The sequence below is a fragment of the Temnothorax curvispinosus genome, unplaced genomic scaffold (genome assembly GCF_003070985.1).
Source record: "Temnothorax curvispinosus isolate PA1 unplaced genomic scaffold, ASM307098v1 QBEX01001516.1, whole genome shotgun sequence".
In the NCBI taxonomy this organism is placed as follows: domain Eukaryota; kingdom Metazoa; phylum Arthropoda; class Insecta; order Hymenoptera; family Formicidae; genus Temnothorax; species Temnothorax curvispinosus.
Window position 1 is genome coordinate 149,205 of NW_020211296.1, and position 23,151 is coordinate 172,355.

A 23,151-nucleotide genomic window follows, 5' to 3' on the forward strand; every position below is an offset into this window, starting at 1 on the left:
TAAAAAGTAAAATCTCGATTCAACTTTTTATCTTTTTCCCCTTTTTTTTCTTCATCTTTCTTTTTTTATTCTTTTTTTTTATTTCCGCGGACAGCAATTCCGCGCGATCTTTTCCCCTAGAAGCGGCAACGGTGGTGAAAAGATAAAGGAAAAGATCAACGGTGGTTGGCAACCGTGCTGGCAGTCATGGCTGTCGCGCTTTTATCGGTGTCCGTTATCTCTCGTGGATCGTTGTCGGTTATCACTGATTGAGTTTTTAGCTTGCCGTTGTCGAGCGTCTCGTTTAAGAAAATTAATTTGTACGGATAATTCCAATTGTTTTACATGAAGATACGACGCAACCGTCATGACGACCGCACTGTATCTGGAACACTATCTCGACAGTGAGTACTGGCGTTGTATGTTCGGGCCAGTTTATTTCTTTTTCTTTAAGTTCTATTCCGCTCTTATTTTTCCACTCCCGATGCGAGGAAAAGGCGAAAGAAAAAGATTTTCAAAAAGTGGGAACTTTATCGACGCGCGAACGTCGTTCTTTCGTGTTCTCTCGATTTTTATTTGTTTCGTTCTATCCTCTTCCCCATCTGAATTTTTCAGTATCTTTTTTGTTAATATTGAATCTTTTCTAATTAAAATTTTGCATTTAAAATTATACTATCTGTTTCTTGTCTTTATTTTTGTTTTAATGGTAAACATGTGTGACAGTCTCGACCAGTTAATATGACTTTGTCGACACGTGTGTTACAGGCCTCGAGCATTTGCCAATTGAATTACAGAGGAATTTTACATTAATGCGCGATTTGGATGCGAGAGCACAGGGTTTGATGAAGGACATCGATAAATTGGCGGACGATTACTTGAGGAATGTAAAGAAGGAATCGCCGGAGAAGAGAAAGGAGCAGCTCGCTCATATACAGAGCCTCTTTAACAAGGCTAAGGAATATGGCGATGACAAGGTCCAATTAGCCATTCAAACCTATGAATTGGTTGATAAACACATCAGACGACTGGATTCAGATCTGGCGAGATTTGAGGCAGAGATACAGGACAAAACGTTGAACAGCAACAGAGCAAAGGAAGAGAGCAATGCCAGCAAGAAGGGTAGAAAGAAACTCAAGGAGAAGGAGAAGAGGAAGAAGGGTACCGCGGTGAGCAGTGAAGATGAAGCTAAGAATGCGAGAAAGAAGCAGAAGAAAGGTACATTCGAATCAAGCTCTTACAATCGCATCTTGCTTGTGTCAATCCTTAAATATTAAGTCCATTACTTGATTATAAACGCATATATTCACATTAGGTGGCTCTGTAGCTTCAGCATCATCCACTGGCGCTGTGGGAAGTGGCGCCCAGGTAGACGCGACGACACTCGGCCATCCAGCTGATGTTCTAGACATGCCTGTCGACCCTAACGAACCGACTTACTGTCTTTGTCACCAAGTATCATACGGAGAAATGATCGGTTGTGACAATCCAGATGTAAGTTTTGTTTAAAAAGACTTTTTAAAGCAATATCCACTAGAAATTACATTTCGAACGAAGCTTTGTTGTCTATTTATGTTTTTCAAGATGCATTTTTCTTCGATTCTCGTTATAACTTAAAAATCATAGATATCACAGGATTGCGAGATAATTAATTCCTTATTTTTTTTCGCATTTCAGTGCCCTATAGAATGGTTCCACTTCGCCTGCGTAGGTTTAACAACGAAACCTAAAGGAAAGTGGTATTGTCCCAAATGTACGCAAGATCGCAAAAAGAAGTAATTCCTAGAAACGTTTGTGTGTGTGTGTGAATCACCGTCGGTTTGAAGAAGAGGGCATGACTTTTTCATATTGAAAGTAAACCGACTTTTATATAAAAGGACGCTAGGAGAAAATTTATGAAAGACATGTACAGAGAGAGAATAGAACTGCATTTCCATTGCATCTAATACTGGTAACGAGACAATTTTTTCATTTTTACATGACGTATATAACAATAAACGTATGATATGCAAACGCGGATTGTTATCGCCAAATAACTCGCCGTAAACAATTTCTCCAGATATATGATACGTTTTGCTGTAATATGTAGAAATTGAGTTTTTTATCGCGATATATAGAACTGCATCTCGCGAGCTCTTTCTATATTAGAAAAAGCTTAGATATTGAAATGATTATGATTAATACATATATAATAAACTTGATCTCATTTCCAAATGTATGAAATAGATACATGAGTGAAATTTTATTATTGATAAATGAATTCTTATTATCAATTTTAGATGTAATGGAAGCACAGTTCGGACATAAATCCATCACAGACGGAAAACGTTTTGAGAATCGGCCATTGTTTCACTATCGCTTTACATTCTTTTTATATATCAAAATAGTAATTTATTAGTAATGCCAACCGCGTCGCACAAGAATCACTTCACATTTTTTTTTTTTTTTTTATCACTTTTACACGGCCGTTTCTCGAATATATCTGTGATTTCGCTCTATAACGATCGACTCATAGTTTTAATTAGATTAATTAGAATATTAAATTATTAACGTTATTACTGTTTTTATATGTTATGAATGTACATCGGTTTATATATACATGAAGTAAACTCCTGTTGAAGATGTGAAAAGTGTATTATAAACGAATACAGCAATACGATTAAAAAAAATATATTTAGTTCATCGAAACTTATCTCGTCTATGTCAACCTGTCCTACGCGTCTCTGAATATTTACAAAATATATTTACAAGCATTTTTAATTAATTAATAGCGCGGTCGTATAATTATATTATACGAGTAAAATATTATACGAATAAAATCCAAATTTATAGTTTCGCTTTAATTCTTCCGAAGAAACGTCACGAATTCGTTATAATCTTTCGCTACTTTTCTCAATAATACTGCTGAAATTGCTTTTGGGAGTTACGGCTACATTTTTACGATATTTGATGTCAATGTATCCTAATGAAGATACAAGTCAGAATATAAATATAATGCTTAGAGCCATTGCAAATGTACGCGATAAACATGAGAATGTTTTTTGAGCAAGTATCAAAAAACCAGACTAGAACGTTGCAGAAATCTCGTCCCCCCCGTCGCGTTAAGGGATCCCGGATTGTCTATTGCAGCACTGACTAGGTGGTGCGGTCCAATTGTACTGATAGCTCATGCGATTCCTCACTTCCTTGGGACACAACGCGCCGGAGGCCTGATAGTACTCGTGCATGCTTCTCATGTTCGGGATCGTTTGCTTGTGCGTGATTATGTACTGATTGGAGCAGCCGCGCGATCTGTATTCCGTGTCGAAGCGCACGTCGTGCTTCCTCTCGATGTTCGCCAGCGGCGCCAGCCAAAGACCGACGGAGACGTCCTCGGAATTATGCAGCCTAGGATGTGCAAATTTATAAAGAAAATGGTAAAGGAAGAATTAAGACTGGAATAAACATATTGTATAGAGAATTATCCGTTCTCCATTACAGGATCTTTATATATACAACAAAACACAAGTATAATGTTAAGTAGCAAAGTATTTTATACGTGATTCGCAGCTGTACTCACTTGAGGATGTCCGCGTTGCTGGCGATGAACTTGACGAGATTGTAGGACAGGACGTACCCGCCGCCCAGAGCGTAAGGAAGGTAATAATCGCACAGGATCCAATCGGCCTCCTTCCAGGGACCGCTCCGCTTCACCTGCGCCCGGCCGTTGAAGAAGCCCCAGTAGAGCTCCCGCCTGGTGCCCTTGCTCTGCCACCTGTCGAGCTCCTTCAGGATCTTGTGCACCAGCGCGTAAGAGTCGTCGTCGCACTTCAGCAGGTAGTCAAAGTCGTAGTGCTCGTGGACGGCTTTCAGGGCGTGGAGGACCTTCTTCGTCAGGGTGCCGTAGGAGTCCTGCAGCCTGGGCAGCAGCAGCAGATCGTCGAACTTCTCCTTCTCCGACTGCAGGGTGTTCCTCTGCTCCGGCAGGATGTCCTGGGTGCCGACGACGAAGAGGTGCCTCACCGTGGCGCCGTGGCTGTGATCGGCCAGCCAGGTCTTCCTGATAGTGTCGCGACGTTCCAGGTTGTCCGGCCCGCTCATGACCAGGACGATCAGCCTGTACTTGGGCTTGGCTTCCGAAATCTGCCGATCTGCTGAGCATCCCCGCGCCGGCAGGTAACGCACGCACAGGAGGACGAGGAGCGCCCCGACCAGGAGCGCGAGGACGTTCGCCCGGGCGAGGTACCGTCGCCGAGCGATCGATTGGAGCTTGGACATGAGACGGTCGAGTCGCAGGTGCGTCATGAAATCAATTTCGGGAACGCCGCGGGTGGAAAGCGCGCTCGCGCGCCTGCCGGATTCCTGCTCGTAAATTCGCGCGACCGGTGCCGTAGCTAGAACGCCTGCGATCTCCGAGTTGCGACATAAATTACGTGCGCATAGATATAATTCAGAAATTTTGATATAAGTATCAAAAAATAAAATTGTGTCTGCTGACTTTAGTTGCACCTTCCGCGCTCGGCCTCCGCACGCATTCTCTCAATTCTCTCCTCGCCGATGTCCGCTGTGAGTCTGCGAGGAAAATGCGATTACGAAATGTCGGCTGTCTCGTTCGACGATGCTGGGATAATTCCGAAATCTAAATTCTCGATTCATGCGGCGTTCGCACCGCAAACTGCCGCAAACGTCAACGATCAGCTGTATACGAGCTGTACTCGGCGATCAGCTGATCGGCACGGCTCCGAGGCGGCAGGTTAGGTTAGGATATTGACATGACACGTGCGACATGCGATGGCAAGCGCGCAAACTGGAGAAGCGAATTGGCCGCGTTCAGCAGACCAAGCCGCTCAGTAGAATGGTAGCAATCGAACGTGCGTGGCTCTTACTTTTAGAACCAACCAATCAACGCACCGTATTGATAAGGCGAACTCAACAGTTGTGTCTGCTGAACGCGGCCATTATATTTGTAGGATACAGTAAATTTGAAATATAAAATATATCAACATTTCAAAAACTCTTAAATTTTTTTTGTCTCTCGCGTTTCCTCGAGTAACATCATCCTTTTCTGCGAGATGTAAGAGGGAATAATTTTATGCACTTTGCAAGATCTCGCAGCAATAAGACAGTTGTTATGAACGTGAAGAGTCGCGAATCGTTTTTGCAATAATACGGATTTCGAAATCAGGAACAAGCTCCACAAAGTTCTATCTGAAGATTTAGCGTTCAAAGAATTCGTTTGTGAAGAACAATTTATTGCTGGAAATTCAGTAACGGAAATGTTCGCTCGGGGAACATAAGACAAACTCCGCTGCCGCTACTACACGGAGGAATCTATTATTATTTTTTTTTTTTTAAATCTGTGTTAAGTATCATTGTCCATTCTCGGCTGCCGCAGTCCACTCTCTCTTACACAGTCGTATAAACTCGCGATGAAATAAAATACAATGGTTCTCATTGGCAAAACGACGTTTGATATTGATACAAATAAATTATTGTTTTTTTTTCCTCTTGATACACATTTATAATCGCTACGTACAACAACACACTCGATTTGGCACTGTTTTAATCGTGTTGCAAAAAAGAATCCCGTTCCTGACGTAAAATTCCGAATTGTAAGTTCAGTCCCAAATGAACTCCCCAATCACGGATGGGAAACACAGATTTTTCGATATGACCAAATGCATTCTCCGGATAAGGCACGTAGTGAGGTGCGCAAGCTATGTCGAATCGATCGAAACTCACTGCCGGCAAAACGCGGTGTACACGAGAAGTCTACGAGTGCTACGCGGGATGATAGTGCCATCGGATACGCTTATCTGTAAAGGTACTACTTAAGCTAACGTGCGATTATCAATCTTGCGGCTTAAAAGTAATTATATTTACTCCTCGCGTATTTAAGCATAAAAAGAGCGTGTCGCCTAATTAAACCACACAGCTGGCTCTTAGTACGGAGTATATGCATATAATCATCACACGTATATCAACAGATTTGTATTTCGATCATTGCTACACAACTGATTTCATTCGGCAAATCTTGTGTCGCGAATTTAACATTTTGCGTGTTGGTGTTTGCGTATGCGTGTAGTTGTTGCAATATGGCAAAGGAAATGTGGAGTCGCGTGCCAATTTCACACCTTGTTTAAAGACCTTACTCGTTAAGAATAATTAAATAGCGAAAATTCACGAAAATAGCACATGTGTATATTATATTTGCAGAATATCGATCGCGAAATATGTATATCCTTTACCATATCATAATGCGACCCGCTGCAGTTTGTATAAAAATCGATAAAATACAGAATCACACTGATTACAACCGTGCTCTTGCGGTGATAATCGATTTTCGATAAATCTTTCGTATTCTTGTTTATACTTTGATTTTATTTCTAATTGTAACATACGTATACATCACAATTAGAAATTCATCTCTGTAGAAAATATAACAAAATAAAAATATTGTAACTCTCTCTCATCAAGAGTTATTTAAAAACTTAATTTTAAAAATATTATTAAAAGTTTCATAAAATTATACATTGTTTTTTTTTTTGTTATATATAAAACCCTTTATAAACTTTAATAATCTGTAAACATAACAAAAGACAATAACGTCGCAAAAAAAGATTTTTTTGCAATTCCTAAGAGATGCAAAAGTGTTGTAAATTGCACACTTAATCCGTGAAACCGTAATATCGCTTTTTTCATTGCCATTTTGTCATGTTTACATTCTCATATGATTCTGATTTTACCCATTTTATGATGTACCTTACAAAAAGATTTAATTTAAAAATTTTCGAGACGTACAAGGTAAAAATTTTTCGATTTAACCTTCTCTCTTTCTGGCTACGTCTAAAAACTGTGAAAATATTAATTTGCTCTATCGTAAGTCTATTTAATTAAGTACAAAAGAGTTTTATTTCAACATTGTCTATCTTTTTTTCCTAACATGAAGCATATTATATATAAATATATAATGTATATATGTATATATATATATGCAATTAATCTGTATATGATACATAAACATGATGACTCTGTGTGTAGAATATTCAATTGGTTTTTTTATATAACTAAAACCTTGCTATATTCAAGAGAAACTGCTTATATTTTGAACAAATAAGTTAGATTATAAAGCATTTTCTCTGTCTCTCTCTCTCTCTCTCTCTCTCTTTCAAACCTCTAAGTTTACTCTTACTTATACGAAATATCGCATTTCGCGGTATTTTATCCCATTTCATATATATCAACCACAAAGAAGAAATAAAATAACGGTCGAATACTAATATTTACATAACTGACATAATACGAACGATATAATTCGGTTATGTAAAACTACAGCCATTATTGATTATACAGGTAAGTGTATGTCCTTAAGCCAGTACGTGGATGATAGTGTTTTTTATATATATCCGCCCCGTTCGATTGTCTTCATGAACATTGACGATGTTATCAGACACACACTTGAGCAGTTCGTTATTACCGATGTGTTGTAACAAATGTGTTTTTCTTTTCGAATACCTACGCCCTGCAATCGACTATTAGAATCTGAAAGAAACGAAAGTATCAAAAGCTAAGACATGCTGGCAAGCATTCAGTGATCAGACTGATTTACGTGTGTTGTGTGCCGCGAGCCTTTTATTTTTACCATCTACTAGTCTATTTTGAGAAATAGCATTTAGCCGATTTGTTAGCTTTTGGTACTCTCTGGATCTTGACGAATGTATCAATTAAGAACATTATCCCGAAAATTTAGAACGCAATCGAGGTTGTTTAATCAGTGATGGAGATCTGAGCAAATCCTATTAACGCCTTGTCATCTGGTACTTCATTCACTGCGTAACCCGAGTTCTGTAACAATAAAAGGAGAAATAATTAGATATAAATATAATCAAATTAACTTATAAAAATACACATATTTTTAATGTATATTTTTATCTTAAACATTAAAATATATATATTTATATTCGATAATTAAATGTAATATGAAAATTAATATTTACCAAGGAAAACGTCACTGTTCGCAATTGTCCTCCACTCTCTATCAACTTTTTCAGATTTGTTTCTATTACCACAACGTCCTTGCCGTCGACCAAGCCCGCAGCGACCAGTTCTGCCGCGATTCCTTGCGCAGAATCAACTCCAACCGTAAATTCGAACCTAATGTCATTAAGCTCCCGTCTTTCGTTCCTGAAATAGATGTCTTGAGATGATTATCTCTTATTTTCTTTAAAAGATAAATCGGGTAATTAGGTAACAACCGGGATAATCTATAAACATCATATATCGAGAAAATAATTCTCATTCGGATTCTATAATGAAGATTACGTACCGTAATCTAAGCACCAAGTTTATAGGAACATTTTGTCCGGTAGCTGGTATCGCGATTTGACTCGGTGCTACCTTGATTTGACCGTAGTATTCGTCGGGTTCGCCGGCTTCTTCATCGCTGCTGGCTTTTTCGATTGTGTTGACCGGTAACGTTTCTTTGCCTTCGTCGCTGCTCGAGTCACCGTTATTCTCTTCTTCTGACCAGACCCATTCGCCGGTCACCGTTCGGTGCAAACGGCCCGACGTGCCTGGTTGCCTTTTTGATGCCTGTAAACGCAAAAAATTTCTTTTAATATTGCTTAAAATATAATTTTTTTTTAATTTTAACTCTGTAGAATCTCAATAATAAATAATTACATACAAATTTGCATATATTGCATAAATAATATAAATACATACTTTTTGTACACGTGTTTCTAAACTGGGTCCAATCGCCACTAACGTTTGTTGTAAATATTTCTTATCTTTGGCTTTTTTGAAAAAGGGATGTTTCAGCAACTCGGTAGCTGTTGGTCTGAAACAATATAAATCATTGTTTATAATACTAAATATAATACTTATTTTACAATCTTATATACTAATCTCCTTCTATTCTTATTTTTGCTACCAAAAAATCCATACGATAAATCATACGATGATACCAAAGGCCTTCAAGCAAGTTAAACTATGCCCCCCACCCCCCTCTAGCATGTTATCTATTTACTCTAACTATTCTAACTGCTTCGGCAAACGTTTAATAGAAGTAGCAATGTACACAAAATAGCGCGATCTGGCTTACCTCTTGGTAGGATCTTTTTGTAAACAGTCGACGATCATTTTTCGGAATGTTTTCCCGTACGCTTTGTATTGGTCCTTGTCGTCCGCGGCGGTATCCAGAGTCGGCGGATCGTTCTGCAGCGTCAGCATCAAGACCTTCATCGGGGGATATTTGTGGTACGGCGCCGTGCCGCTGGCCATCTCGATCGCCGTGATGCCAAGTGACCATATATCGGCCTTAAAATCGTAGCCATGGTCCTGCACAAACAGACACGCATATCATAATTGATTTTACAGTGGACGGTATGCGACGGAAAGATTGCCAATATCTCATGAAATCGTGCTTGCAGAAATCGCATGCTTGCCAAAAATCTTCGAAATGTGGTTTATAACTGCAGTCTCATACACAGGATGGCCCCGCAATTATCGGAAACTATGTTTTTGATAGATTTTTTTAACGAATTTGACATCGATTTCTCCTGACACAGCAGTTCTCAAACTTTATTCTGCAAAGATCATCAAAATTTTCAAAAAGTCGTTTTAGCAATCAATATACACTCATATTTGATTAAAGTCGAATAAAACAATGTACGATTAATATGTTAGAGCTGTGCACACGTGTCCGAACATAGATAAAAATACGAAAACTGATGTTTTGACAAAACAAAACGAACAACAATGTAATACAAAGATGATAACATACAGAAATATAGATCCAAGTAATGGGATGATTAATTTGAGTATTATTGAAAAACTGTGAAAATCTGCGTAAAGCATAATATTTCCTCAGTGCAATATTTTATGTGGCTACTTGCATAACATGCTTAACGCAAATCATGCTCAACAAGATAACATTGCTAATTCAAATTAATTTTCGATTAAAACGAGACGATAAAAGCATTTCCTCATGTCGCACGCAACGGCAAAACCGACACTGACGCACGCGAGGTTCGTGTGTCGCCTCAACGATAGCAAAAGCGTATTTTGCCAGTCGCAAACGTACGGGGTCGCCAACGTACACATGTCCCGTCCCGATAAAGTGTCGTGTACATTTAACAAACGCATACACAAAATGTAGACACAGAGAACACGCAGGCTAAGAAGTCTGTAGTGTTACTTTCCTCTCTCACCTGCTCCATGACCTCGGGCGCCATCCAACACGGCGTACCGACGAAGGTATGCCGGACCTTCTGCCGGCTCAGGTCGCGTCCAGTCGCGAGCCATGCGCTGACACCGAAGTCGGCGATCTGCACCGTGCCATCCTCGCCTAGTAGGATATTACCCGCTTTTATGTCCCTAATATTATTCTGCCGTTAAAATTCGTCTAGATGCGTAGATAATAAAATAGCTATATAGCTAATCGTCAACTTTTTTACGATACAGTTTCACTTTAATGATCAAACAATAGATCAAGGAGAAATAAACGCACGTTTTAAAACTGTATCTTCAGTAAAAATAGAACAATCTATAAGGGACAGACGATATTTCACGATACCTGTGAATCTGTCCGTTGCTGTGGAAATATTCAAGTCCCTTGAGTACTTCTCGCAGTACCGTGGCTATGGTGGCCTCGTCGAATACTCCGTGTTTGCAATTGGTGGTTCTGGTTTTGTGCTTGATGATATCCAGCAGAGATCCACCCTCCAGTAATCTCAAGACCAGCCAGAGCTCCTCTTTCACCACGAACGACGTGTAATACGTCACGACGTTTTCGTGGTTGCAAGAAGACATCGCCTGTATCTCTTTCTAATGTTTCGCCACATAAAAAGTCTCGATTAATAATAACTTCTTGTCTGTACATTAAAACTAAATTTATCATTTTAACTTATTTGCGAAAAAAAGATTTATTCCAAGAATCAACTCTCTATCTTTTGAACTGAAAAGGCTCTACTTTTGAAATAACATCTCGTTGAGACAAGAATAAATTAGCAGCAGCATCGTGCTTAATCCGCAATGTTTGCATCATGCTGGATGCAGCATACGTTATAATCGATAAGATCATTAATCCAATGAATCATACAATGTATAAAAGCCTTATCAAGAGGCCGCGTATGTGTGTCGCATTAATCCGTCGCCGCGTGAAGTCCAATGTCAAGATTAGAATAAAACTCACCAGCAGCTCGTCCATGTTCGTGTTCCATTTTTCCAAATTTATTCGTTTGATCGCGCATTTCTCCTGCCGCGGGATGCAAAACGCTGCGTGCACCACGGCGGTCGCTCCAACCCCTTGAATTTAACGGGAAGGAATTAACGCGGGGAATTATCAGGGGAAATTTCGTGTCGCATATCGGCGTTTATCGGCGCGCGATCGTAATCGCCAGACTTGCCTAATTAAATCTGGGAAACTCGCGACGAGAGATCTATTTATAAATATGCAGCGAATACATTTCTCTCGGAGTGGCCGGGAGCGGCGAGAGAGAGAGACGCTTAAATTTCAAGAGCCGCCGATATTTTTACTCGTTACGTAGGAAATTCGACATTTTAATCGGAGCTATCGGAGCAAATTTTCTCGCACGCCACGAGTCATCGCAAAATGCGGCTAAAAACGGAGCGACGTCGCGCCGGTGCCGGCAAACCGCTAAATAATTTAGCTCCGCTAACTTGCGGCTGATCTTCTTGCAAATATAAATAATACACAACCGGCGAAACAGATGCAAAAAGAAGCGCGTACCTTCCTGAGTTTTAAATTATTTGATAACAGAGCGTTTTTTTTAAGTATCTGATGTATGTAACGTTTGTAATAAGCATGCAAGTAATCCAGTTATAATACATAATATATAAACTATACAAAGTATAATAATAATATATAGAAATATTATTTAGTAAAATAAGTACATAGCTCTATCACGAAACTGCCGGAACTCGTCCTAAATAAATAAAACAAAGACACGATTTCTCAAGTACATTTCCCAATATTTACAAGTTCAATTGATTGTCAGAATTTTAGCGTGACTCGAAAGACAGACTTGTTTCGCCAAAATAACACTCGCACGTATTTTTTTCGTAATTTTAAATTAATTTTGTGTTGCGTCACGTGCCTCGCTTACAACTCCGGCTCGTGTGGCGCCGGTGCCTCTTATTCCCCCGACCTCGGCGCGCATACGGCACTGGCACGCGCGTATCATCCCGTTCTCCGGCGGCAGGTTAACTAGGTTAGGGTAGAACGTTCGGCGGCTCTCTCGTGCAGCAGCACCGGCAGCTGCGTGACGGCGCGAGTGCGAGAAGGACGACGCGCGACGGTAGAAGCGAGACGGCGATCGGCGAGGCCGTCGGCCGTCGTCGTGCCGTCCTGAACGGGGAAAATAGGGCGACGGAACGACCGAGTTGCGCTCGACCGACGAGCGGCAGCCCGGCAGGACGCGCGACGGCGAGTCCTCGTGACATTAACGTCACCGTCATCACCGTCATTATCACGCTCGTTACCGTCGGTGCTCCGTTAACGGGGAAATAAGCTGCCACCAGCCGTTCGCTAGCGCGGAATCGACGTCCTGCCGCCGCCGGTGGCGCGCGTCCCCCGTCCCCGTGGCCGCGGGCGCCGTTCGAGCGAGGTGCGCGCGCGGACCTTCCGCGCGTTCGCATCGCACCGATCGTCGCCTCGACCGGACGAGTCCCGCACGGCGATCGGTACTCACCGATAACCTCCTTCAGCTCGTAATCGTCCTTGGTATTCGGCCAGCCCTGCACGACCGTGGAGGTGCTCGCGGACGCCATTTTGCTGGCCAGTGCCGTGACGAGGCGCGTGTGCTTGCTGGCTGCCCGGGCGCCCCGCGACGACGACAGCGAGGTGGTGCTGGCGGATCGCGAGCTGCCGACGCTGCCGTCACGTGGAGCGGCGGCTGGGTTCGGGGTGGCGCCGACGACTGGGGTGGCTTGTCGAGGGGCGCAGCGATCGTTCGTCGTGGACGCGGGCGCGCCCCGGCTGTTCCGGGAGGACAGCAAGGACGCCGATGTTGCTGCTGTTGCTGGCACCCTCGGCGGCGGCGGCGGCGTCGATGAGTGAAATGACTTCTGGCGAAATACGCCTGGCGAGCACGACGGCAGCACGTCTGGCGAGATCCTCCTGAAAGGGAATGTGCGATTGAAATATTTGCGACCAGCAACTTTGCGAATTTGACTATCAACTGAGCCTCTCGGAAGCGAACTGATCGACTTCGTTTCACATAAACTCGTTTTCTTCATTTTAGTATCAGGATTATTTAATTGTAATCCTTCGTCAATTTTTTATCTACTTTTTATTGCACGAAGCTGATCAGTTTGGCTTTCGAGAAGTTCAATTCCTAATCACTTGTACAAGGAGAGAGATAGAACATTGGAAGATTGATTGACGCCTTAATGCCAATCCTTAATGTCAAGGATAGAAAAACTTCTGGACTTGAAGGATATGAAATACGTGGAGACTGGCTTCTTTCATATTTTTGTCTAAAATATTAAAAAAAGGAGATTCACTCCAAATTAAATCAATCCTCGAGTACTTTTAAGAATGATATTTAATGAAGACGTACTTATCCGAGTTCCCTATTAATTGTAAGACTCAGTTACCGTAAAAAAAGAGCGCGTCCACCGATAGCTAACTCACGTCTCGATTCATTAAAACGATTGACATTTCTCGGAGTAACAGAGCGATGACGAGACGCGGTCGGCCCGTATGCACAACAAATTAATCGTAGGCCCATCCATCACATTCTCGCCACAATCGTTTCAAGGCGGCGCCTCTAATTATTAAGTAGTGTGAGCGGCAATCAGTGTGACGCCGATCGTTTTAATTGGCCCGAAAGATAAAAGCCGCTCCCATCGGTCGTAAATATCCATGGGGTGATATCGAATGAATTACCAGAGAGAGAGAGTCCGGTCTTTACTAAAATATTACTCGTGTAGGTCGTTTACGGTAACGACGTATGATAACAGTAATTATTAAAATCAAGACCTGTGCGTCAAGTAACGTTTAATTTCAGTAAAGAGGACAGTTTCTTGGTATCAATTCAAACGCAAGAGTTCTGCGATTTTTCGCCGATTCGTGACCGTCTCTTTCTGAAACGCGCTAATCTTTGTGTACCTAAAAACCGTCATTATCTCTAATCGGCAGACGCGACAAGTCGGAGGGATTCCGCGTTCCTATCGATACGATCGTTATCTCTCGCTCTTTTCGCAATCCCCGCAATTAATGAATGGCCGTGGCGGACGATGAGAAAGTTAATTTAAACGCGACGCCCACGAATATTATTATCGCCGCGTTTTATTTGCACGGGGATTTGCACGATGACCTTCTCCACGTGCGAAAGCGACAGGTGTGCTCTTCCTCCCCCGCAGACATATATTATATATATAAAACTGAGCATCCGCTAAGCGTTCCGATTCAGTGATTTGTGCATCCCCTATCTGCGGCATCCTTTTAAAAAACCGCCACCTTCGGGAATCCCGGGCCGGATCTGCGATCATGTTCAGAGAAATGAATATCCTGATAGTAAGTCTCGGTAGCTACGGGTAATATCTCTCTTTCTCTCTCTCTCTCTCTATCTATCTATCCTTGATTTTGAACGATATACTCTCGACGCTAAGACAAGGATTTAAAATCTCGTGCAACTAGACTCCGAATTATAATAGATAGGCAAAGACACGGTAGCTTCAACTGTTTGCGCGCCGCAGTTGAATCGTCCGAGCGAGACATTTCCCTGATTCAAATCTCTGCAAACATCACAGTGTTTACAAATAAACAGTCGTTTACTCACTTCGGTCGGGCGGTTCGCCAAAGATATTTACGGTCTCTGTTAACACGGCAGAGATCGCGGAAACGGATCACTCGCGGGCGCTCGGGCCACTTAATTACTTCCCGTCGCGATCGATCGGACGAGATTTGCAACACACTCCCGGCTTCGCAACACTCCCTGCGCGGCGATCGAATCCTCGGGGTTTCGATGTGGGTCGCGTAGGACCGATCACGTGCCTCGATCTCTGACGTAGCGACGTAGTAGGACGGACGGACGGACGGCCAGGCAGCCAGTCACGCTCGGTCACTCACCTACTTCTGCCGAGCACCAAAGTCGCCAGAAATCTGCTGTCTTGGAACTTCAGCTGCTCCTCCTCCGTCGATATGGGCGCCGCGGCGCCCAAGGCGCCCGGGGCGCCTGATTTACGCTGTCCCATGCTGCCTACAGCCCTGCAAACGAATATGCACACGTGTTAGGCGGGTTGCGTACCGAAGGGGACGAACAACTACACAAATGTCACATCCTAAGACATTATTACATATTACATGCGTTTAGAAAGTTGTCGATCGCTCTTTACAAACAAATATGTTATTTCGACATCTTGTTGTAAATCTTTTGACGCTAACGGCCTTCTTCTTCTTTAATCTCGTCAATTCTTTGCGACTGAAAAGTTGTGGATTGACAGTTAACGATTTTCGGAAATTGTGTCTTGAGATCGCATGCGACACCCTCGACATTGCTCATCTCGTCTTTCAACCTTCCAACTTTAAGTTTAATAAAATTAAATAATTATAGGGTTGCTGTTGTCGTGTATCTATCTCGTGCTATTTGTACATGATGTTCGACCAACCATTTTTCCGATAATCTCGTTGGTCGGCAGAGACCGACGAAAGGGTGTCTTTTAAAAGGGGCCTGAACTTTAATGCGCGCGTGACGCGGGATTATTCGCACTTCGAGCTGAAGGCCCTGGGCGTCGAGCCCAGTGGAATATTTCTAAATTGGCGGTCAGTCGATTGTCACCTAAATATCTAGATGGGATAATTGGGCCTGGATTGGCCTTACCAGCTATTTTTAGCCACGGCAAAGGGGGTAGACCCTATTCCGCTGGCTAAAAATAATCCGATGGCGTTCACGCTTTGTTGCAGGCGCGTTAAAATGATCCTGCTTCCTTTTGACAATTCTTATCCTGCTCCCGGTTGGCGCGTGAGAAGACCTGTGTAAATCGTGAGAACGAATTCGAATTAATGATTGCAGAAATTTGAGACGCGAGCCTTATTTTCGGCGCGCAAGAGTTATCACCGGTAAATTTAATTCTTTATCGTTAATCTATCAATCGGGGATTTGATTTTGAATTATACTTGAGGTTTCGCGGAAAAAGATACTGTCTCAATGATAAGCTTGAGACACGATCCTCGAAAGTCGTAGCAGTTGATCGTACACGTCAGAAAGAACGCAGTCTTACGCTTGCGAATCTGCGCAGTTTTCGAAATTATTCGATCCAATTTTAACGCAACGCGTGACATCACCCACCGGTTGTACCCTATCAACAAGAAATCTTTCCTGTCAGCTTCAGGCATCACCTGATTACGATTAACAGGTCTATAACGGTCTTATTCCAAAGTAATGGTCTAATTATCTCTTCAAACATGAGAGGCCCGCGCGAAAATGACGCGTATGACGTTGTAGAGTCACCACCCCAAGCGGATCGCGATACCTTATTTTAGCACGTAGTCATTAACGCTTCTTTTCACGTATAGCCTCGTTTTATTTAAAGAGCTAAGTCAAAATAAATATCTCGTCTTCAAAGAATCCTCAAATAGCTGACAGAATGTTTTTTATCTTCTCCATTATTAATTACCTACTTTAACATTTCATTTGATTTTTGTTTCGTCTCACAATTTTCTCCCGGATTTTTTGACAGTTTACGGGGTTTAATAGAAATACTTTCTAGAATAGAGGTTCTAAATTTGTTCAAACAATTCTGTCAAAAAGATAGATAACTACCCATCGTTCCATGCCTCATTCATTGTTCCTCGGATAACGGGGTTCTTCTAATATTTGGGTTAAAAGTTTAACTCGCCGCCGGGCTAGAAATTACGATTTTAATTTAATTCGGACCAGCAGACGTGTGTCATCTGCTGCCTACGTTCAGTTTACGCGCCGCCACGATACACTTTTCAAATTTTCATCATTCCATCATTTCCTCCGCCTCATATCGTGTCACGCGAACGCGAGTACTCTGCTCATTTATTTTATTTATCTGTGCATTTAGTATTTTCCTCAAGATCTCGATAAATTCCTCTATGATAATGTTCCATTTTCATGTCTTGAATCCAAATGAGAAACAAAATTAATATATTTTATTCTATTTTGAATAATTACAATGATTAATATAAAATTACCTTCTCTATACAGTTTCAAATTTGAAGCTTGAGAGGTCTATTATTTCTCTGCTTTATAATCTTCTATCTTTTATTCCATATACAGAGATTTCTATTGTTTCTCGTCTTTATTTTTCATCGTTTCTTCTTTCGCAGACTCCGAATATTTTCTAGACCCCAAGCACTGTGGCCAATGACAAAATCTTCGAGGTAAATGACCACGTTTGCTCGCCACGCCGAGAAACCAATTATTCTCTATCTATTCGACGATAACAGTTTTCGACGTGCTTTTACTGCATTCTGCGACATTCTACGTAGAGTCACATGCCGATTCGCATGAATTAATAGATAGTCGCTGCTGCGATATTTCTAGCGACATGTAGATTTATTGAATTGACTTTTCATCGATCTTAGTCACCGCAGTTGCAATTGAACAAACAAATGTGCCTACCCGATCGCCGTCGCTAGGCGGAATTGTGACTATTGTAGTATCGTTGCGTTTCAATTTGCTACTATAATATGGATCATCGTGGCCTTGACGACAATTCCCCAATATGACATGTAAAATCGAATGCGAGTCTTAAAAATCTTGAGAGGATACGAATTTTTACATCTTTTTTAAATTCTTAACGGTTCTCTCACTCAGCTAAAGAATTTATTTTGATATATATTACAACAATAAATTACAATCTTTCATTTCTGACGTCATAATTCAATATACTTGCTATTTACATTGAGATGTGTTGGGGGCTTTAATATATGGCGATTACAATCGGTCACATGTTCGAGCAGAATTGATTGGACGGTAAATGACCGTGTTTTTCTTGGAAGGATTTATATTCCTCAATACCGATCTTTAATTTGAGTTCCTTCAACTTCACTGTGTGCTGTTCTCTTGTATGTGTGCGTGTAAGTGTGCGATACGAGATTTATTCTGCTTAGTTGCACATTTCTATTTGCCTGACACTGATTTACCTATGCCTTTTACCCTGCAATTAATGTTTATTGAATTAATATTTGTTAATTAGTATCTACTACTAATTAGGGAAACTGAATTAACAGTTTGGTCAACACTTCTAAGGAAGTTGCATCTCACATTTATGTGATGTTTATTCGCTCTGAATTGATTATTTCTATTTATGAAGAATATTTAATGATTTTTTTCCTTAAGACCGACGATATACTTGCTCCATTTTAAGACGTAAGGAAACACGATTAATTGGACAGTCTTGCGATGTAATAATTAAGAATGATTGCGCTGGGATTTTCGAAGAGTCGAGATTTCGAGTTCCGCTCTCGTTTGAGTCCACTTAATAACGCTCTTCATCAATGGAACCTTTACTCGGCCCGCAAGCCGAGGGTCAATTGCTCATTAACTCAAAGAACTGTAGCGGCTATTAAACGATTTCATTGTCATTGAAATGGTTTGCAAAAAATGAAAATGGTCGCGTTCATCCGGAAACAAATATATTCCTTCCATTGTTCCGATATTCCATCCGATCCATTGATTCTGCGGTCGTTATGAGCAAATTTCTTTTACAATTTAATCGGGAGTGAGAACACGAAACAGAAGAATAACAAAACGTTTCACGCTTCCTTTGGGTACTCTGGAAAGTGCCTTGCAAACATCGCACTTCGTCACTGACCATGCGTCCCTTTTGCAGTCGCCTTAAATGTCCGGAAATGAGGCAATTTAGCGGTCACATTTACGTCGGTTTATGAAATTAGATCAAACACGCTTGGAAATTATCTAAACAACGCCGCATCAGCAGTTACTCGATGCTGTACAGCTGCATTCGGCGTATCATCAGATACGTCATCGTATACATTACTAAAAATTACACGTACATTGCAGAATCATGGTTACCAAAGAATACACGAATTACACATTTTATCTACCGTTTCTCTTTTAAAATTATCCTTCTTGCAGAAACATATTTATCCTTAAATGATTTATTCTCCCGTTTTATCAGTTTTAGTAGCAGTATCAAATAGATTGATTTTAATATAAAATTAATAGAAATTAAATTTTTCTATTAAAATAAGAGAGAGAGAGAGAAACGCTTTTAAATTTTATTACGTTCTACTTATTTCTTTTTCTTTCTATTATTTTGATTTATTTATATACCACGATAAGTATTTGTATCTTATATTTGATAAAAAATTTGATTTTTGCGTAACATTACTCGTCATATTAGGCAAATAAAGCTTAGAATCGGATGCGGTCCTATTCTGCGTGGCCGTGGCTATCTGATTTTCATGTCACGTTGACATTTGAATGCCACCTTGATAGGCAAATAAAACTCAAAAGTGGAGAGAGAGATGGCCACATTTATGCTGAGAATACGAATCATCGTTTGTTACGAACGATTTCACTAACTTCGCCTGTAAATTCTATCCTTGAACCAATATCTGCTAATACGCTACCAACCATAGTTTAGCTATTTCCATTTCTAATGTCCAAAGTAAGATTCAAAAGTTATTGATTTATCGTTAGGTGCATTCGATTCTCGCCGTTTCAATATCCCTAAGAAAAATTTAAAGCCTATTCATTTTTAATAGTCATTTTCATTATCATTTGAAGAAATTTGGTTCAAGATACTTGATCGATAAGATGCAAGTTAATCACGCACGTAAACAAATCTTGACTGGTCTCACCTGGCGGACGTTGACTTTAGAGAGCCATTTGCGTAGAGATCGGCTGCCATGGTACCGGTGTCAGCCCAATGGCATTCCGATCTTCGTAGATATTCCAAAGAATAGGCGAGTTGGGATCTCGTCGATCGCTTCTCGTCGTCAAAAATCGATGATCACGTTTATTCGGCGAAAATTCCTCGGAATTGTCGGTAGCTCACTGACAATCGTCAACCTTGACCGGGCTCATCCTCATCGCAAGTGAAACACCAGTCATTTCGGTCCAAACACGCTCGTCGTATTGACATTATTTCCGTATCACAATATCACGATCTGTCGACATGTAACGGCCCTTATATATACCTATACGTCAATTACTCGTCTATTTACCGTAATGCGAAAACTTCGTCAGAGACGACGTCGACGCGATTTCGGGAAAAGAGCGAGCGAAACGTCGCGTGGCGAGCGCAATTTCGAGGGAACGACTGTCGCTCTGTCAACGGAGGAGACGTAGGATCATCCTGTGCCCGCCTCGTGACTGAACTATGTCAGACGGGGCACTGTCAATTGGATAACTACCTACCCCACATTGGTACAGTGTTGTCGCGTGTATGTAATGCAGCGTATCGTTGATGCTGAAAGCCAACACGTAGTCCATCATGTTCTCCCACTTCTTCTGGATCACTTTATCTCCTTCTTCTCCTTCTTCTTCTTCTCTCATGGGTATCCGTTTCTTTTGAGATATAACACATCGCGTTCCCTTGCTCCTTGCTACCTTTCTTTTTTTTATTTCATTTTTCGTTCCAGTTCTGCTCTCGCACACAAAGAACGAGGAAGACTGTCTGACGTACAGAAAAGATTACTGATTTAAACTTGATTTGAAGGCCCCGTCAATTATCCTTTTCTACTTCTTATTTTCAAAGAAATTGATTGTCGATTTATCATCCGATTACTTACTGTTGTATTTATCAGCATTTATTACTTCTGACGTTACTTGGAATCGAAGCAAATACCACGGAGCTGGAAGAGCGCATTATCTCGTGCGTATATTCTCTGTCGTCACTTCGGTAGCATGAATTAACTCGATGACGCGGGAAGAATAATCCATATCATACGGCACGTCAGCTCAATCACGCCGACCTTGCGAATCAACTAATACCGATCTTCGCGCGAAAACCTACAGATAAAATCGAAGGTTTTCATTAATATGCCATCTCTATCATACAAATCACTTCTTTCTTCATTCTCATATAAATATCTTGTCGATTAAAAAAAAATCTATGATTATTCATATATAGATTTATGATTATTCATAAACTTTATAAAAATCATATTTGTAAAAAATTCACGCAGAAAGCGATTTAGATCTCTTTTGCTTGATAAACAAGTTAATCCTATTCTAAACAACAAAATCTTCTTTCTAATGGTTTTCTACAAGTTTATATAAATAAATTTCAAATTTGTCATCGAAACATTTTGTAGCTGTAAAATATTGAAAATTTGACAAAAAAACGTCCTTTGGACGATTACCTTCCGCGACGTAATAAAAAGCAATACTTGGAGCAACGGCTCCGAGGATAAAAATCAAGATTGGGAATCGAGGATTCGCAGACGAGGGAAATTAGAAATGCGCATATCGTATTTCGTCGACGTGACAGACGACGTGAAACCATTTCGCCAGTTGCAGTACTCTAAACGAATGATTCATCCTACCTCCAATTCCCACTTGCGGCGTCGACCCTCTGCGCGCGCGATTTACGCATCATCAGGTTTGATGGGTCGCTAAAGGCTGCTGACTGAGACCTCCATCGAAGGTTTAGGCTTTATCAGTGACGCAACATTATACTTAAGAGGCATTGATGATTCTGTGTCATTGGTAAAGGAATAATCCGACGTAGACGTGCATGCGTGGATGACTTGTAATACCAATTGGGAGATTCTTGGGATTCTTCTATCTAATCGACTTCAGTTTGATCAAAATTGGAGATAATCCGGTGTATCACTCTGTAAAGTTTTTCAAGACCGATAATGATTATTCTTTACATAAGATTGGATTAGAATTTTACTTGCAACGCGCTTGTTCAACGATATCACAGTAAAGAAATTTGGAGCTCTCTTCATTACTTTTTTGCTTAATTTATTAAGTAAGATGTATATTTCGTTTGCAGATCGCCGAATTGTTTATCCTCAACCACGTGTCCTACGTGTTGAGTAGACAACTGAATTTCACGATAATTAAGAAGAGCTTTAATCCTGAGCTCAATTACCAGGACTATTTACGTGACATACCGGTGGCGAGAGACGTCTCTCATCTGCCGAAGGAATATTATGATGCCGAAAATGCAATAAGGGAATTGCAGCAGCTAAACAGAGATAACAGAAATTTGATGCCCGTTAGTAAATTATTTTTTATTCCTGAAAAAGATCGTTCTCTTCATTAAGGGATAAAAAATATATTTAAAATAAATTTTATGAAAAAATTAGGAATTAAATTGGATGTGATAAATCTTAATAAATCCCTGTCAATTCTTTTTAATTCATCTATTTTCTGTACGTTTATTTCTGATTTAAATTCTATTTATATTATTTATACTATTTGTATATTGAGATAAATGTCTGTATTTCTTTTTTTACGATTTATGCAGGAATATCGCAATCTATGCGAAACAGTAACGAAAAGAGTGGACCTTATTGATTCTGAATACGAATATCAACCCCCGTATTATCATGAGGTCTACTGTAAGGGCTATTCATTGTTGAGCGAAGATGAACGAATAGTGAAACAATTGCAACAAGTAATAATTTATATGTCACGCAGTGAAATAGATTAACAGATTCAATGAAATGGATTCAAAGCGGCGCTTTTTATTGATTAGAAAATAAATATATAATCAAGTTTTAAGAAATAATGAATCCATCGGATTACCGCCTCTTTTTAAGTTCAATAAGGAATGAGGAAGTTGTTTTTTATTTAACAAAGTTTCAATTTCAGATTTAACATTTTTTTCCTTTCAGAAATGCGCTCATCCGGCATTCCACTGCGTGCAGAGAAGTCGAATTTTGACTTTCGTTAAACGAAGTTGGGAAAATGAATGTTGGGAACCATATACAATAGAAATCCCCAGCGGTTGTGACTGCATGTGGCCGGTTACTAATCTTGGCGAGATAAGCCAACATTATTGATTTAATAGTAAAGTTGTATGTTAGCAAAGTTAAAGTTTCATTATATAGCGCAGACATATTGCGAAACTTCGTATACGTATGTTCGCGATAAATAAGATCTTTGATAAAATATTTATTTATTGTATTATATAAACGCAAATGGGAGAAACAACAAATGTCGTTAACATCATATCTTACCATGATTAATCCTTCTCTTTTACGTTTATTGCGAA

At 40.6% G+C, this 23,151-nt stretch overlaps 4 protein-coding genes across 6 annotated transcripts; 2 read left to right on the top strand and 2 right to left on the bottom strand.

Moving 5' to 3' along the window:
• The first annotated feature begins 183 nt into the window (after positions 1 to 183).
• LOC112465791 (inhibitor of growth protein 5) lies at positions 184 to 2,664 on the top strand. Its single transcript, XM_025033522.1, has 4 exons — positions 184 to 383; positions 745 to 1,194; positions 1,292 to 1,470; positions 1,654 to 2,664. The coding sequence occupies exons 1-4, from the start codon at positions 347 to 349 to the stop codon at positions 1,753 to 1,755; spliced, it is 768 nt and encodes a 255-aa protein (XP_024889290.1). The 5' UTR covers positions 184 to 346; the 3' UTR covers positions 1,756 to 2,664.
• A 102-nt stretch (positions 2,665 to 2,766) lies between these two features.
• Positions 2,767 to 4,777, bottom strand: LOC112465783 (beta-1,3-galactosyltransferase 6). Its single transcript, XM_025033510.1, has 2 exons — positions 3,536 to 4,777; positions 2,767 to 3,363 (listed from the first exon to the last, which is right to left on the bottom strand). The coding sequence occupies exons 1-2, from the start codon at positions 4,258 to 4,260 to the stop codon at positions 3,078 to 3,080; spliced, it is 1,011 nt and encodes a 336-aa protein (XP_024889278.1). The 5' UTR covers positions 4,261 to 4,777; the 3' UTR covers positions 2,767 to 3,077.
• Positions 4,778 to 5,186: 409 nt separating this feature from the next.
• Positions 5,187 to 20,931, bottom strand: LOC112465620 (serine/threonine-protein kinase OSR1-like). Of its 3 annotated transcripts, XM_025033261.1 has the most exons (13): positions 20,714 to 20,923; positions 20,340 to 20,598; positions 19,781 to 20,089; positions 15,053 to 15,190; positions 12,669 to 13,096; positions 11,150 to 11,262; positions 10,532 to 10,782; positions 10,158 to 10,332; positions 9,059 to 9,294; positions 8,680 to 8,794; positions 8,282 to 8,547; positions 7,953 to 8,139; positions 5,187 to 7,800 (listed from the first exon to the last, which is right to left on the bottom strand). In XM_025033261.1, the coding sequence occupies exons 3-13, from the start codon at positions 19,828 to 19,830 to the stop codon at positions 7,723 to 7,725; spliced, it is 2,037 nt and encodes a 678-aa protein (XP_024889029.1). In that variant the 5' UTR covers positions 19,831 to 20,089; positions 20,340 to 20,598; positions 20,714 to 20,923; the 3' UTR covers positions 5,187 to 7,722. The 3 variants fall into 3 exon arrangements, with proteins under 3 accessions (XP_024889029.1, XP_024889021.1, XP_024889038.1); XM_025033253.1 differs by having other exon boundaries at positions 20,340 to 20,931; XM_025033270.1 differs by lacking the exons at positions 20,340 to 20,598; positions 20,714 to 20,923 and having other exon boundaries at positions 10,167 to 10,332; positions 19,781 to 20,304.
• LOC112465737 lies at positions 14,360 to 22,953 on the top strand. The gene is made up of 4 exons (XM_025033461.1): positions 14,360 to 14,497; positions 21,925 to 22,149; positions 22,402 to 22,551; positions 22,772 to 22,953. Exons 1-4 carry the CDS (start codon positions 14,471 to 14,473, stop codon positions 22,937 to 22,939), a joined length of 570 nt encoding a protein of 189 aa, XP_024889229.1. The 5' UTR covers positions 14,360 to 14,470; the 3' UTR covers positions 22,940 to 22,953.
• Positions 22,954 to 23,151: the final 198 nt, after the last annotated feature.